This window comes from Theobroma cacao, chromosome 5 (genome assembly GCF_000208745.1).
Source record: "Theobroma cacao cultivar B97-61/B2 chromosome 5, Criollo_cocoa_genome_V2, whole genome shotgun sequence".
Lineage (NCBI taxonomy): Eukaryota > Viridiplantae > Streptophyta > Magnoliopsida > Malvales > Malvaceae > Theobroma > Theobroma cacao.
Window position 1 is genome coordinate 7,025,947 of NC_030854.1, and position 17,629 is coordinate 7,043,575.

Genomic DNA, 17,629 nt, shown 5'->3' on the forward strand with positions numbered 1-17,629 from the left:
CTCAACCAAAAGTACCTGAAAATAAAGTATTAAAATTTGAATTAAGACTAAATTTGCTTGGTATTAGTATAGTAAAAATTCTAGAGACAATCCCCCAGTAACGGCGCCAAAAACTTGTCAGTTAAAATTCTACTACGCAAGTATACGTATTGAATAGATAGTATATTATCAAGCAGAGTATTGATCCCACAGAGAATTGATCTAACATTTTACTAAGTAATAAAATTAGAACAAATTAATCCTATCCAAACACTCAAAATTAATTGATTAACTAAAAATTAACCAAAATTTAAACTAAAAAGAAAAATCAAAATAATAACAACTTGAGTAAATATCAAATCAAACAAGCCTAAGGTTGCAATGCCCCTCACACTTCATCTAAATCTTACATCTCTTCCTTAACTTATTGCAGTGGGTTGAATTGCTAACCTAGAATCCTCAATTATTTATAAGAGTCTCCCGACTCATATGATAAAAATATCTATTTTAACCAAAACACTATATCCCTATGTGAATTGAAATTAAAATAGACTCATTAAGTTCAGGCTTTAATCTAGCGACATATGGCCTATAGGTATATCCCTATTCTATACGCAAATCAATTAAAATGATCATATGCTATCCCAATTTTAGTTTACACTAAACTCCCTTTCTCAAGTTTGTTTAGGTTCCTAAATCAATGTAATTAGTGATCTGGCAATTAAAAGCATTAAGAACAAATTGGAATAAACAATTCTAATCCCATTAAAGATAAGTAAGAAAGAGATTAAAAATTCAAATTACATGTGAGTTCAATTGTAATCCTAGAAAAATAGTTTAGTTCATAATATCTAATAAAAACTTCATCCAAAGAAAATTAGCCATTAATCTAAGTCAAAGAAAATAAGAAAAACACAAAAGTAGAGAGAGAAAACTAATAGTTGAAGCTTTGTGATCTTAATTCTCCCTCAAATTCTCTTGCTTTCTTGCTTTGTTTTTGGCACTTTTTCTCCAAAGAAATTGCTTGCTGCCTCCTCCCAAAAACCTCTGAAAGAGGCCCATTAAATACCCTCCAAAAGCCCTAGCTTCCAAAATCCTGTAAGCTTGTTATTTTTGAAAAATACGATGAGGGCCGTGGCTCTCATTTTCCAAAGCTGCGGCTTTCAAAGGTTCTGCTCAATTTTGTTCTTTTGGTGCAGTACTTTCATTTAGACAAAGATTTTGACCACTTTCGACCATAACTGGGCAAAGTGGTAAACATCAAAGTTGTAGCCCTACCTCTTAGCTTTCTAATGGTCTAAAAATCATATCATTTGGACTTTTTTAGTGGGAGATATGCTTGAAAAACCGAAACATATTCAAATAGAGCACCAGTCCATTATGCACCTTTCTTCACCAATTGAAATTATTTTTGATCCTATTCCTACAAAAACATAAAAATAAATATAAATAACATAAAACTAACATTATTCACTTAAAATAAACATTTAAACATAAATTAAACTGAACTAATAAAATAAATAAAAATACCTAAATCCGATCCTAAATCTAATCTAACTTAGACTAATTAGGTATTTAATCTCTCGTTAAATATATGTATTTGATGCACTCAAGTCTCCATTTTGCTTTGTTGTACTGGTTTGATAAGCTAAAGTGCTTGTTGCTGCTACATGTCCTTTGAACGTGTAAGCATTGCATGCTTACCTTAATGTTATGTTAAACACTTGGTGATGTTGTACAAGTGTTAATCATGCATCTCATGTATATATTTATGTATCTTTCTTCAGTTAATGTGATGATCGATATCAACCAAGTTCTTCTGTTTTCTCATTGTTTTTACTTTCTTCTCTGCATGGTTGATACTTCTGTTGTGAATTAACAATAACAGCTTCCTGTTTTTGCAGAGAGGGGATTAAGTTCAACCACCTAGAGCCCCTACACCCATAGAACTCCTCTACTGCTGTCATAGCTTTAATAACGGTTGCCAGTGGATTTGAGAGAGTTTTCCGAAATAAGAAATTATTCCTAGCTTTCCAGATTTCCTAACAGAGATAAACTATAGTAGATTTAAGTCTTTCTTGGCTCCCTTCATAATAGATATTACTTGCAACAACCATACAACCATGCACCCAAAAGTAGAGACTCTCTGCTTATTAACTTCATATCTCAAGCTATTACCATACCATACAAGGTCCACTCAGTGACTGAGTAAGCGGGTGTGCTTTGCTATCTCTAATAGATTATGGCATATAGGGCACAGAGGAGCTTTAGCAACCTTTCTTCTAGACAAACTTATTGTAACCATACAAGGTCCACTTAGTCTTGATGGAATCGACCTAGTGCAAACCTTCCATGAAAGGCCTTCACTTTGGGCATAGCTTTGACACTCCAAAATAGATGTCCACAATTCTTTGTCTTGAGAGTTGGAAGAGTTGGCGCTGCTTTGTTGTAAATCGGGTTTAGATGCTTTCGCTACTGCATATATTGATTTAGTAGAATAAACATCTTCCTTTTCATAGCTCCATACCAGCTTGTCTGCCCTGTTGATTCCATTGCATCTCACCTTTTTAATTTCCTCGGCCTTCGTTTTTGAGATGACATCATTGATTTTATGGAGATGTCACCAATTAATCTCCTAGTCAGTGGTCCAGGTTCATAATTCAATTACTGCTTAGGTAGATCAAGAATCTATTTTGTGCACCATATATCAATTTTCTTTCCCCCCTTGAATTTAAGCGAAAAGTCCTTTATGCATGAGGTCGCATCCTTAAGCAAGCACTCCATGCCCATATATTGAAGTTGAGACTTGCAGTGAAGACCATGGCAGCTCGCATGTACGTGCAAGTTCCTTGTTATTCTGGTTATGTATTGAATCATCAGCTTGCATGTTGTGTCCTGTCAAAGCATACAGCCAAGGCATGCAAGGATTTGATGTCTGCCTTCTGTATTGGGTTAGTGTAATGTAGAAGGGAAATGATGTTTAGCAAGTGTTTTATTCTCATATTAGTTGTAATTAAAATTGAGAAATGATAATGCATTTGCAGCTTTCCTCTTAAAAAATTTTCAGTTTCAGTTCTTAGTTTTTATGGCATTTTCAGTTCTCATTAATGCCATTATTTATTGCAGAAATTCTCTATTAAAGAGACAATATTAAGAAACCTAATCACTACCAATCTTGACTTATAAATATCAACTAATCAACTAAAGAATTGATAAATAAATGCAAAAGAGTTCTGATTCATATAATACTTGTTTATCTTGAATTATAGCATATATTTATTGTCAACATATTAAAGTATCTAACGAGTCACACACATTGAGAATGTAAAAAGGATTAATTAAGTTAGACTTAATTGAATGAAGTTAGGAATTTTAGAGACTTCACTGAAACATTTAACTAATTAAAAGGTAATTTTAAAAAGAGACACAAGGAGTTGTGCACATCCTACTAGGATTAGGAAAGTCTTGGTGATTCTTCTTCCTACTAATCGAGGTTGAGGCAATTGTTGACCAAAACCTTACATGTCCACAAAGAAGAATAAAACTTGCAAGTCGAATTATCAAGCTTGGAGAATGAGTTCTTTTGTCGTCCATCAGTATTCTTGTGGATCATGGTTGTGCAATGAGTTCTTATGGTGGAAAAAACGACCTTGTTGTGTCTCCCCTGGTTAGAACTTGGTTTTGCAAGCATAATTAATCCCAATCTTTATTGAAGTTGTTCTTGAGAAAATGTTTGTGTGGATTATTGTTAGTGGATATGCACTTGGACTATTAATTGGTGGTTTACTGTAACTCAACTTGGTGCATTATGACATTATTGAGCTCAAAATCGTTGGGACTCCAAGAATTAGAGTTATAATGCTCTTTTCTCTTGTAATTAGGGTTAATCCATACTCAATAACTAATTAAAGTATAATTTTACTTAAGGAAAAGAAATTAAAGTTTCTGTAAATTTATAACTTGATTGCATATTTTTCCCCAACAATATCCACACTCAACCTACCATTGAGTACATAAACTGTGGTGATTACTGATAAATCATCTTTCTCACACCTAAAATAAGTGTTTTCTTTTATTTTTTTAAAGAAGGGAGTTGCCCTCCACTAAGTCCAGTAACATGAATGCATGATGAAAAGCATGGACCTTTTAGTTCAAGGTGCACAAAGTTATAAACCACCAATCCTCTCATTCCCTTTTCCTTGGTGTGATTGGAAAATTGGATTATACTTAAGTTTAGGCTTTATCTTCTTTGTTTTTCCCCATTTTATGACAACTCAAAAGATATAACAGACTAAGAGGATCATAATCATGTTGGTCAGTAAGAAATCACACAAACTGAATTTATGGAAATAGAAAAGCATTTTTATTTAGCCCAAAATATGAAGAATTTGCTTGTCCTAAATCTAGACTCAAATCCCAAATCTTCGCTAATATTTCAAATTGCGGCTCATCTCTTACACCACATTACACTCTCCTTATCTATAATATACTCCCACCCACGTCATCTCACGATGACCCGAGGTCAAACCAACACAAAATCTTCCATCCCAATCAGAGTTCGCCACGTTCGTTTTCAAACTTATTTTGACCGTACAAGAACTCTCCTTTCTCTTTTTCGATTCAGCCCCTGTGTACAGTCTGTATTCATCAGGAGTACATAACATTTCCTCTTCCTAGTGCTGCGAAAGCCATCACGAAAAGGTCTCTCTTTTTTCTTCTAGGGTTTGCTTCTGAATCTGACATCTCAATCTTTCCCTTTTATTTTTCTCTCTCTCTCTCTCTCTCTCGTTGTCCCTTTTGTTTCTCAGCTTCCAAACAGTTCCAGGTACAACTCTGGAGCGAGCCATGAACTTGACGGTAAGTTCCAGGAAAACGAAATCTTCTTCCAGTCAAGTAATTTTCCTTCGTTTTCAATGCAGTAAAACAAAAAATTAACATCTTTTGCTCTTTTATCCGGCCTCAATTTTCAACATTTTGATTTTTTTGCTCCCTCGTCTGAATAGCAAACAGACAACGTCACACTCGAATCTGTCATTTTCATAGTTTTAGTTTAATCTGTCATTTTAATTTCCCTTCTTATTCCTGTGTTTTCTTAGCCGCCAAACACATGTTTATGAGATCTAGAACTAACACATTAAATTTATAAATAATTCATAGAAAAAAAAAATAAGAGAGTCCATTTTTGGAAAAAAGTTTGAATTTCTTTCTTCTTTTTGGCATTATGGTTCTAATCTTCATTGTTTTGTTGACAGGCTTGTAAGATCTAATAACCAAAATTAAGACTGAAAAAGAAGGGCCGAGCTAACTCAGCGAGTCAAAAAAAAAAAAGATGATGATGCCGATGCAAAACCTGGACAACATTGACATGGAAAGTTTTCTCCCTGGCAAAATCAGGAAACGAGGGTGTTCATCTTCAGCTTCATCGTCATCATCCGTAATCCAAAACTACAGATTCAAGAGAGCTATTTTAGTTGGTAGCAAAAGGGGTGGATCCAGTACGCCCGTGCCCACCTGGAAGCTGATGATGAGATCACCATCAACGGCGTCAATGTTGAGAGCTACGGAGTCTCCCAAGTATGCCGGATCACAAAGTGGGAGTAAAGTGAAAGGACAAGGGCAGGGGCAGCAGCAGCCGATTTCGGCGAGGAAGCTGGCGGCGACGCTGTGGGAAATGAATGAGATACCGTCACCGAGAAGAAAGGAAGGCAATGACGAGAGGAGGAGGAGGAAAGAAGGGAGAGAAAGGGGGGTGGCTAGATCGGTTCATTCGGGTTCTTTGCCTCCTCACTTGTCTGATCCCTCTCATAGCCCTGTTTCTGAGGTGGGTTTTTCTTCTTTTAATTTCTTTGAGAAGAAGAATTGTTTTTTAATTGTTTTTTCTTGTTATTTTTTGGTATGGGAAGGGAAATATTAAGAAAAAATGTCATTACCAGGAAAGTGGCGTTCTCAGGGGATGTTTTTATTGTAATATTATGGTTTATTGTTTTTAACGAATGAGCATATAGTTGGGTATTTTTGGTTTAAAGGGTGCTTGCTTTTGTTGTCTATTCTAGATTTGATCAGTTGAAACTAATCCATTGAATTTTGTCACTTGTGAGTATTGTTTGCAATTTTTATTTATCTTTTAAAAGATTCATAAAATCTCTACCTGCATCTTCTTCTTGGAAAAGCACTAAAAACTCTGCTCTAGGTGAAATGTGCTTTTAGATCAGAAACTTATACTACTAAAACTGGTTTGGGATATGCTCATCGAAACAGTGAATTTCTATGAAATATTAGGTTAATGGCAATGCTTGATCCAACCAGTTTAAATATTATTTTTAAATGATAAATTTCTCAATGAGCGAATGGTGTTTAGAATCAGCAGATTGTAATTTTAGATTATGATTTCGGTCAGAATTTCATGTAGCTTATTAGCTTCTACGTAATTTTATTTCAATTCTTAGATATTAGACTTGTTGATTTTATTGCGTAGTTGCTTTTTGTATGAAGCAGTTTTGAGATGAGAGAGAAATTCTCAATCAGAAAAGTCATCACTTGGTTAGTGGGATTTTGGGGAGGGTGAACTAGATGTGATCTTATATTTTAGAATTTTGTGTAAGTTGAGGTTTTTGGGACATAATATTGGAATATTATTGTTGGGGTTTTCTGAAACAAGTAACAGTTGAGGTAGGTTTACTTAAATGGGTACTCTTGTGGTCTATTTTTGAGACTTGCTTAGTTGATAATTAAAGTTGAATTGTATTTTCTTAGAACCCTAAAAGCAATCAGATTCGGTAGCTTGATGATATTGGGTCTAGTTTGATTTTGAAATTGATTGGAGCTAAATCTTTTACACTATGAATCTCAATTTGTGTAATCTGCAAATGTTGGTTTATGTGTGAATTGCTATAGATCAGAGTACATGGAACTCGTTTTTAACTTGATCATAAACTGGTTATAAAGTGATCAAGGAGTGGAATTTGTGTTTTGAGCATTCAACTGAAAAGCCTCAAGTACATGCAGCGAAATTTTACTATTTTTTCATTGTCAGTAGGTTATTGATGAATTAATCTATTGATTTTGCACATTATACCTCTTGCTTGGATAAATGATTACCATGTTATATTTATTCTTCTTCAGAGAATGGATCGATCTGGAACAGGTAGTCGCCAGAGAAGAGCGTCATCAGTTTCCCACAAGCTAAGGCTTACAGACCATAATGTTGGCGTACTGGATTCTATTAGCAATGCCAGCTTAATGGAGGTATTCCTTATGATTCTTGGAATGGATCAAATTGGTTTTCTTTCCCAAGCTTTTCTTAAATTTTGTTAGTGTTAAATACAAGATAAAAGTGAAATCTTTTAGTATAAGTTGAATATTTTATGCATGCTTTGTGTGTTTTAATCTTCTTGAGCTTGTCATTATTTCAGGTGAGAATTTGTAACTTTTGTTGGGCCTCTCTCTCTCTTTCTCTCATATTGTTAAACAATCCACAATATAACATTTTTTTGTATCAAATTCTGAGGTCAAAGTTTCAAATATCTGAAATCTCGAAACCTTTGAGGACTTTTACAGTGTACGAAGCTGCATGGTACTTGAGTATTTGGTGAAATGTGAAAGATTTTAACAATCTTTCTTTTATGATGCAGATTGAAACTAAATCTCATGCCCAGACTCCCACAGGATCCACAGTTGGATTTAAGACTCGTTTGAAGGATGTTAGTAATGCCTTGACAACATCCAAAGAGCTATTAAAAATTATCAACCGCATGTGGGGTCATGAAGATCGTCCTTCATCAAGCATGTCCCTTATTTCAGCCTTACATGCTGAGTTAGAAAGGGCTCGTCTGCAAGTCAATCAACTTATCCAAGAGCAGCGCTCAGACCAACATGACATCAACTATTTGATGAAGTGCTTTGCTGAAGAAAAGGCAGCATGGAAAAGCAAGGAGCAGAAAGCTGTTAAGGCTGCTATTGAGTCCATTGCTGGTGAACTTGAGGTGGAGAGAAAGCTGAGGAAACGTTTTGAAGGCTTAAACAAGAAGCTTGGGAAAGAACTAGCTGAGACAAAGACATCTCTTCTGAAATCAGTGAAAGAACTTGAAAGTGAGAAAAGGACAAGGGTGGTGATTGAGCAAGTATGTGATGAACTAGCCAGGGATATCAGTGAAGATAAAGCTGAAAAGGAAGAGCTGAAGCGAGAGTCTGCAAAGGTTCGTGAAGAGGTTGAAAAGGAAAGGGAGATGATGCAGTTAGCTGATGTGTTGCGTGAACAGAGAGTTCAAATGAAACTTTCAGAGGCCAAATATCACCTTGAGGAGAAAAATGCAGCTGTTGATAAACTTAGGAGTCAACTTGAAACTTTTCTAGGTACAAAAAGAGTTAAAGAAAAAGGGCGTGTTTCTCTAAATGAACAAAATACTAACAGTGAGGAGATTGCTGCCTATCTAAACAGAGCCCATTTTGGTCCTCATCCCAGTGAGGAAAACGAAGAGCATGGAGAAGTTGAAGATGTGGTAGAATGCGAAGAAGACTCAGGTGAAAGTGATCTTCACTCCATTGAATTAAATATGGACAACAACAACAAGAACTACAAGTGGGCTTATGCTCCTGGTGCCACTCGTGATTCAAGAGATCCTCTAATAAATGAAGAAGACATCACAGGTAGAAAATCTACCTCCAGCAGATTACCAAGGAAAAGTACTTCTCTACAAAGGAGCATATCGGATGGAGTTGATTGGGGCATCCAAAATGAAAGGCTTCAAAATTCAGGTGATGATTTAGAGTGGGGTAGATTTGCTGAACTGGAGAAGCAAGTAGAAACAAAAGGTTATGGAGATGAAATGCATGGATATAAAGCAGTGAAGGGTCTTAGGGAACATCTTTTATCTGGTTCTAGAACAGGTAGAGTTTATGCTAGTCCAACACGCGCTTCAAGAGATGTTGGCAATGTAACTCAAGACAGGCCCCCTTTGGTGCCTGGTAGTGTTTTGAAGTCTAGGCTGGCAGAATCCAGGGGTGAAGCCCATAATGCTAGAAAATCAAGATGGTGAGAAATACAATTTTGTTGAGTATGCTTCGTTCTCTATATCTAGCTCCTCTCGACTAGCAGAAGTCAACTCCGGATGTGGAAGTTGTTTTAGGTCAAGCTTGTCAAGAAGATTTGGATGGAGATGAGTTTCATTTTTTGTTGCTTAGTGCTTTGTGTGATGTCTGTAGAGGTGCTCAAATTGCAATGATCGCTGCTTGATATGCACCAATATCTGGACCATCCGTAGGATTGAGCATCTTTGTAGAGCTTTTCCCTTTCTTTTTAAGGAAGCTGTGCTAATTGATTTAAACTTACTTTGTACAAAACCTTCTAGTATAACATAAATGTAAAATATGCTAGAAGTGTTCAAAATTTGCTTGCCCTATGTGCTTTTCCTTGTGTTTTAGTTTATCAGTTAGCCCTTGTGTCATTTAAGTATATGAATGATCTGATAATTAGCCGAGGCCGTGGGAACTAGCGATTGTCTCTCTTGTTACAGATTGAATCTTGACTATACAAATCTAACCCCTCAAATACACCAATAATACAGTTAAAGCTCGTGATTCATGTGTTTTTCCTTCTTTTGACTACCAATCATGTATATTTTATGGTTTTAATTTTTCTTAAATACTACCAAAATTTTGAACCCAAAATGATTTATAAATAAAGATGTATAAATCTCTCCAACCACCTCACACTGAAAAGTAAAAACAAATATGTGATCCAATCAGCTTAAGTACAAAGTTGCGCTTGTAGGTGTAAAACAGGCTACGTAGCTCGTGCCACGGTCCAATTTGGTATGGTTAGTGGTTCAAATAGAGTGTTATGGTCTTAGAGGGAGTTATGAATCTTGCATCTATTATATGCTAAACTGAAATTGAATATTTAAATGTTTTTATCATTTTTAAGTTATTAAAAGATAAAATCATGAAGTACAGTAAAATCAAAACGGACAATACTTTATAAATTGGTGTAAATAATCATGATTTATATGCTTGTGCCCATGTTAGGTTAGGGTTTTCAAGCCCATTTACTGCACATTAAATGCCATCACACAAACACAAGTTCAATGGCCCTCAGTTATATTTCATGTTATTTTTATAGTCGAACGAAAACTGAGGTTGTTGTTAATATTTTGTATTAATAATTATTAGAAATAGAATTGTATCATATATATCTACATATGAAATATTCAAATCATTGATGGATGAAATTATAATATATTTATTTTTATTTGCCACTTTTTAGAAAAAGGAAACTTTTCTTGAAATTTAAAATATTAATAGAAGGGTAATAAAGCCATCACCTAACAAATTACATAGAAAAAACTTATTTTATTTTAAAGTTGCTTAATTTTCAAAAGATTTCTCAATAGAATTGGTAGTGTTGAGTTTTAAAGTTTTAGTGTTGTCTTCTTTTTTTTTTTTAATTTAGAGATGAATTATTTGTAAATTTCAATATTTTTCCTTAGCGATTCTTTTTCCCTCTCATGAAAGTATCACATTGAATCACATAAATTGTGTGTCTGTTCTATTTTATTATATTTTTAATTTTTAATAAGTTCAAAATTTTAAAAAATAATCAACAAAAAAAAAAAGGTGTTGAACAAAAAATTTGAGAAAACTATTAATGGATTGTACTTAACCCACCTTATAAGAGACGTCATGCCGTGCATGATATGACGGGTCATGTGTCATGTTGGAACATGCCCTTAATCTTTAGGGTTGTGCTTTAAAATTGACAATATCTGTTTATATGTCTTAACTGTATCATCACCGTTAAAATATAAAATAAATTATGTGGAATACCAATTCGCTTAACTTGATTCGTATTCAAATTGTTACACTCGCATCGCATGACTCGTTAAATGATAGGGCCGGACCGATACGGTCTATTAAAACATGGGCTGATCATTTTAACACGTTCTGACCCGGCCCATCGCTCCATACAATTCAGGGAAAGGAAAGGAAAGGAAAGGAAAGGAAAGGCATACGTGAAAATCCTGTTCCCTCTCATGCCAGTTCCCCACCCTCACTTGCTCAACACTCTCCCGTCCCTCCCAACCCTTCTCCGGTCCTGCAAAACCCAAAACCAGCTCCACCAAATCCACGCCCACATAATAAAAAAGGGCCTTCAACAAGACCATATTCTCATAACCCTTTTCCTTTCCCTTTCCACTTCCCTCTCTTACTCCACCTCCGTTTTCAATTACCTTTTTCATCCCAGCACTTGCGTTTGGAACTCTCTCCTCAAAGGCTACTCTCGAAATTCCTCCTTTCTTCAAACTCTCTCTCTTTTTATCCGTATGAAGAGAGATGGTGGGCTTCCTGATAAATACACTTACTCTTTGGTGATCAAAGCTTGTTCGTCTCAGTTCAAGGCATGGGAAGGGAAAATGCTTCATGGGTTAGCTTTAAAAGGTGGAGGTAAAGAAGATGTTTTTGTTGGGACAAGTTTGGTTGACTTCTATGGGAAAATTATGGAAATTTTCAATGCCAGGAAAGTGTTTGATGAAATGTTGGAAAGGAATGTTGTGTCTTGGACAGCTTTGGTTGCTGGGTGTATAAATGTTGGTGATTTTGTGGAAGCTAAGAGAGTGTTTAATTTGATGCCGGAGAGGAATGTGGCTACGTGGAATGCTTTGATTGGTGGGTTGGTGAAAACAGGGGATTTGAGGAATGCTAGGAAAGTGTTTGATGAGATGCCTGAAAGGAATGTGGTTTCTTATACGACGATGATTGATGGGTATGCCAAAGCAGGGGATATGGCGTCTGCGAGGTTTTTGTTTGAGCAGGCTCCGGAGAGAGATATCGTTGCTTGGTCAGCGTTGATATCGGGATATGAACAAAATGGTCAACCTAATGAAGCTGTGAAGATATTCATTAGACTGGGACAAATAAATGTTAAACCGGATGAATTTATATTGGTTAGCTTGATGTCGGCCTGTTCTCAGGTGGGTAGTTTGGAATTGGCTAAGTGGGTTGATTGTTATTTAAGCCGGAGTGAAATTGATATTAGGCAAGCACATGTTATGACAGCTCTTATAGATATGAATGCAAAGTGTGGGAACATGGATAGAGCAGCTAAGTTGTTTGAGGAGATCCCTAAACGGGATGTAATTCAATATTGCTCTGTGATACAAGGATTGGCTATTCATGGCCAAGAGGCTCAGGCTGTTGAGCTTTTCAATAGAATGATCAGTGAAGGGCTGATTCCGGATGAAATTGCCTTCACTATTATTCTGAATGCTTGTAGCTCTGCTGGGCTTGTTGAGGAAGGTTGGCATTATTTTGAAACCATGAAAAATGAGTACTCTATAGTTCCTACGCCGGATCATTATGCTTGCATGGTTGATCTTTTAAGCCGGAAAGGACGGCTAAAAGCTGCCTATGAGCTTATAAAATCTATGCCTGCGGAGCCTCATGCTGGTGCCTGGGGTGCACTTCTTGGGGCCTGTAAGTTGCATTGTGATGTTGAGTTAGGGGAGCTGGTTGCTGCTAGGCTCTTTGACCTTGAGCCTCTAAATGCTGGTAATTATGTGCTGTTGTCCAACATTTATGCTGCTGCAGAGCAGTGGTTGAACGTTTCTCTTGTGAGGAATAAAATGAAGGAGCGAGGTGTCAGAAAAATACCTGGTTGCAGTTGGATTTATTTCAATAAGTGAGCTTTTTAGTGTCCAATGTGGCTGCATTATCTTCAAATTTTTGGCAGTGAGAGTTTTCCTCTACTTTGGATGCAGACCGGCAAAAGTCGAAATGTAACTTTGATTTCTTAGTGCACTGAAGAAACAAAGCTGTTGGCTGGCCCCTCTGTTCCTAGTCAACTACAAATTGTCCTGCAATTTGACCCAGCCTAAGAGCATTTTAATTGCAGCATAGAGTTTGAAGGAATTTATACTCTCTCCCTTTCAAACCTCAGGATTGGAAATGACCAAAGAATTTGGAAATTACATTTGAACTAAAGGGTTTGATTTTGTATGTTCCATCATTAAAGGGTTAATTCATTCAATCAAGACTCTCATGGGTGGTGCTGGCAGCAAGTACTAAATGTCGTCTTGGCAAAGTGAAGCTACAAATTCAATAAGGCTCCGGTATAGAATCTAGTCTTTTCCACTCCCTCAATGGAAGATGCATAAATCTGAAATAGAAAGAACTCTTGTTATTCGATAAGTTGTCACTTTCAATGGCCTGTTCTTGCTCTGTGAACTTTCCAATTGGCTTTATATACTACCATGCTACTTGCAAGATACATGTGGCTGCAATATGCGGATTTTTACTATATCCAGTTCCATAGTCTTATCAGATTTTTGAAGTGGATGATATATGCAAGTATTAAGACAGTGACGATATGCAATCCACTATGATAAAGGAAAGGTTACCGGCTTTAGCAGCACTTAATTTTGTGGGGATGTACAGTGCTGAGGGTACGAGGCCGATTATGAAATTGTGGTGTACAGTGCTTCATTTTGATTCATTACTGACTCGTGCTTTTCTTGGAGAGGAGGGCTTTCCCATAAGGCCTTCTGGCAGGCCTCTGTTTGAATCACCTCATATTTGAATAGTTTCCTTTCAACGTTTGAATGCTGTATTACCTTCTTTCTTTCTTTTTTCCTTCCTTTTATTGCTAATCACTTCTTGAATTGTACCAGACTCTTGCTAGTAGATTTGAATGTCTATAGTTTGTGGAAAGCTGAGCTAGTTTCTTTTACACAAAAATTTCTCATTTATAATTTGAAACTCAATGCTTGTAAGTTTCCAAAAGTTACACAAAGCATTTAAGAATTTGCATCACATGATTACAGGACCAGGGGCCTATGGATTGTAGGCACTTTCGGGATAGTTAGGTAAACATGAGGACATGAGTTAGGTCGCGTCCTTATTGAGTCAATGAGTGATGGGGGACCAATGAAAGAGCAAGCAAAAGAAGAGTTGAAAGAAAGAGCAGTAGGAGCTATGACCGACGGGGGAGGCTCTGCCAAGGACTTAGTTAGGCTTGTTAAAGAGTTGCGTAATGTCCAAGTGAGATGAATACTTTTGAATATAAGTTTTTTGAAATTTTGCTTGTAAATTTTGTATTATTTATTTAATAATGCTAATTATATTTTGGTAAAATATTTGTTTTAGTCTTAAAATATAAAGTGTTTTTGGAAATAATCTTTCAGATACTTTTAACTATTTTTAGTCAAGAGAAAAGATTTTGGAATAAAAATGCCTTTAATGAGATATTTTCTTTGACATGCACTCTCATACATGCGCATATTGGAAAAAATAAATCTGTAAAGAATTTGTTCCTTCTAATTTTGTGCAAAACATTTATTTTTTTTTCGAGAAGCTTGTATAAAACAAAATCATGTTGCAAGAGATGGTTTTTCTGATATTTCGGATATCGCGTTTCAGATAGTACGAGAAGGGTAATATTAAACCAAACGAAGAACTGGTCATGATGAATCCAAAGCCTCGAGAATGATGTAAAACTAGAAATCTCTGATATGGTGGTGAATCGAAAGGAGGAAAATGTGAATCTAAAGCACGAACTGGTCGTGCTGTAGTAAACCATATGTGACATGGTTGTGTCACGGTAAGGTTTAGAGTTTGTGAAATGTCATGGTTGGAATGTGTGACACATCATGGTGAGAATATGTGACACGGTTGTGACACGGTAGGGTTTAGAGTTTGTGACACACCATGTAGGGAATATGTGACACGACAAGGCAAGAATATGTAACACGACTTGGAGGGAATATGTGAGACGACATGGTGAGAATATGTGACACGTTAGTGTGAGAATGTGACATGCCATGGTGAGAATATGTGAGACGGCATGGTGAGCATATGTGACATGATAGGATTTAGAGTTTGTGACATGCCATGGAGGGAATCTATGACATAGCAAGGTGAGAATGTGTACGATGACATGGTAAGAATATGTGACGGGGTAAGGTTCAAAGTTTGTGACATGCCATAGTGGAAATGTGTGACATGGCATGGTGAGAATTTGTGACACAGCATGTTGAAATCGTGTGAGACGGCATGGTGAGAATCTGTGACACGCCATGGTGAGCATATATGAGATAAACCATGGCTTGAATATGTGGCATGCCATGGTTTGAAATAGAAAAAAAATGTGGACAAATAACAAGGAAATCGTTTGAACTTCCACTGCATGCATATTATAAGGTCATCACATTTTATTATATTTTCAGAATTTGCAAACATCTATGTGAAGGAACTAAGAAAGTTTTATTCATTCCTCATTCCCAAAGGGATCAGAGTGTTTAACTTCGTTCTTTGCAAGCTTAACGACATCACAGCAACAATGTCATTTATCAGTGAAGAGGTTAGTCAGTCTCCAATTAAACCTTTCTTCTGTTAGTTCATTTTTTGCTAGGTTGTTGTGATATGTTTGTGTTTTTGCATTTTTTATGTTTTAATTGTTTTCTTCTTGGTTTTATGGTTTTTGGGTAAATTTTGGAGAGAGAGAACTACACCATTTTTTTGCTGACATGGTTTATGGTCGTACCAAAATTTTGAAAGGGGTTTGCGTCTGCATATCGTGTAACACGAACTACAATATTTGATCTGACGTGTAGTGGATTAATTGGTTTTTAGCGTGTCACCACATTGGGTATTTTAGGGTAGTTTATGTAACGAGTTAGTAATTATAGTGATTGGCATGTCATGACACGACATAGTTGATGTGTCACCACATTGGGAATTTTAGGACAATTCATGTAATGAGTCAGTAATTATAGTGATCGGCGTGTCAAGACACAGCATGGTTGGCATGTCACAACATGGCTCAGCGTTGGCGCGTAACAATATTTGACTTGGTGTGCTTAGTGTGTAACAATATTTGACTTGGTATGCTTAGTATGTAACAACATTTTACTTGGTATGCATAGCGTGTAACAACATTTATTTCTTTCTTCAGCATACCGTGTTGCACATTATGGGTTAACTCACACGTGCATGTGTGCTATGTTTTGCAGATGCAGTTCAGAGAGTATGATGATCTTGACAGTTTGCTTATTATGACAAGGGAGAAGTGGATGTTCAAGGTCTCTATTAACACCCATTGTAAGTGGTTGTAACTGCATTACATCAACAAGACTCTCCAAGAAAAAAAGGGAGTGCGATGTAGTCTAGCGTACTTGCTGCGGAATGTTGCTAAACGTATATCCACAAGGTTACTTTTGCACTGGTCTCTTGTAGAACATCATGATTCATCGAATCACTGAGATAGAGTCCATGGACCATGAGTTATGGTTTGCCATTGGCAAAAGCAAGGCACGTATATCAAAAGAGGTTTTGCTTTATCATCGGACTCAAGTTTGGCCTAATGCCTGATGTATTCACACGACCGTATGAGGTTGTTCCCGACAAAATTCCAACGAGATACTTGAACGAGCAATAGAGCGTTAAGTTACAAGCGTTGCTTGATATATTCCGAGGAGGCAACTTTTAGCGACTAGGAGACTCGACCAAGATGACACTCGTCTTGATCGCAAATAACATATTATTTGGTCAAGACTACTGTAGATGGGTGACGCCTTGGCTCTTGTCATTTGTGGAAGACATCGACACTTGGAATGTCTTCCCTTGCGGTTATCATGTTTGAAGGCTGATCAAGGACTACCTATTGAAGGAATTCGCGTGGGTGATATAGGTACTGTCACATAACATTTTTCAGTTTCCTTTTGACATAATAATTTATGGTTGCACTCGTTTATCATTTACGATTTGATAATGGTTACATTTGACTTACAGTTTTAAATAATGGAGGCGATTCCTACCTTTTGAAAAATAATTGCCCCTTTTGCTCCAAAGGACAACATCTACACACGTATGTGCAGATGGCAATGCGATTAGAAGCCGAAAGACTTCTACAAGGCAGTTGAGAAGTTGGAGTCATCTCAGCAGGTAAGTGAACAACAACTAACTTGTGCTGTGAATTTGTATAATAATTATCATAAAATTTATCAAAATACTTATTTTGGAGTTGTTGGCACACGAAACCTTGGAGCCTATCCTAGATGAGACCACACGGGAGTATTTGGTGGATATCGATGTCCCTTTATTTAAGGGGCACCAGTAAGTACCAATAGGGCACATGGAAGATCGGGAGGACTGGGTTTAGGTGCGAAGGAAAAGAGAAGAAACCTGAAGGAGAAAAGAGTGGCTGGTCCCGTTAAACGGAGGCTCACCATCTCTTTTGGAGATGATGAGTTGTCAAGCCCTGAGTTGATGGAGGAAGGGGAGGATCATGGCAATGGCAGTGAATAGCAGGTAAGGACAATTCTAATGGTTTGTGTTCAACAATTTCATATGTGATTATTGAATAACATAATAATATTTGTGTTTGCAATTGACCCATGCAACGACAGCTCCTCAACCACCGAGTGGTCTTGTTCAACCTCACAGTGCTAACGAGCTGTCGGTAAGAACGGTTCTAATGATTTGTGTTCAATATTTCCACATATGTTTATTGAATAACACAATAATTTTTGTTATTGCAGTTGACGGAGGTGACGACAGCTTTTCAACCACCAATCGATTCTGCCTAGCTGCACAGTGCTAATTAACCTCCGGTAAGAACAGTTCTAACGATTTGTGTTCAATATTTTCACATATGTTTATC

General features: G+C 36.7%; 2 protein-coding genes across 3 annotated transcripts; both read left to right on the forward strand.

The window, feature by feature from the left end:
* Positions 4,599–9,432, forward strand: LOC18598320 (uncharacterized protein At5g41620). 2 transcript variants are annotated; one of them, XM_007027807.2, is made up of 4 exons: positions 4,599–4,836; positions 5,232–5,800; positions 7,102–7,224; positions 7,611–9,432. In XM_007027807.2, exons 2-4 carry the CDS (start codon positions 5,309–5,311, stop codon positions 9,012–9,014), a joined length of 2,019 nt encoding a protein of 672 aa, XP_007027869.2. In that variant the 5' UTR covers positions 4,599–4,836; positions 5,232–5,308; the 3' UTR covers positions 9,015–9,432. The 2 variants fall into 2 exon arrangements, with proteins under 2 accessions (XP_007027869.2, XP_017977803.1); XM_018122314.1 differs by lacking the exon at positions 4,599–4,836 and having other exon boundaries at positions 5,154–5,800.
* LOC18598321 (putative pentatricopeptide repeat-containing protein At5g37570) lies at positions 10,968–13,465 on the forward strand. Its single transcript, XM_007027811.2, has one exon. It carries the CDS (start codon positions 11,007–11,009, stop codon positions 12,654–12,656), a length of 1,650 nt encoding a protein of 549 aa, XP_007027873.2. The 5' UTR covers positions 10,968–11,006; the 3' UTR covers positions 12,657–13,465.

What these genes read in the sequence shown, in the direction of transcription:
- LOC18598320 (XM_007027807.2), top strand. Translation starts at nt 5,309, where the DNA reads ATGATGATGCCGATGCAAAACCTGGACAACATTGACATGGAAAGTTTT. An exon ending in CTCATAGCCCTGTTTCTGAG is followed by an intron (nt 5,801 to 7,101) that starts GTGGGTTTTTCT and finishes ATTCTTCTTCAG; the next exon opens with AGAATGGATCGATCTGGAAC. An exon ending in GCAATGCCAGCTTAATGGAG is followed by an intron (nt 7,225 to 7,610) that starts GTATTCCTTATG and finishes TTTATGATGCAG; the next exon opens with ATTGAAACTAAATCTCATGC.
- LOC18598321 (XM_007027811.2), top strand. Translation starts at nt 11,007, where the DNA reads ATGCCAGTTCCCCACCCTCACTTGCTCAACACTCTCCCGTCCCTCCCA.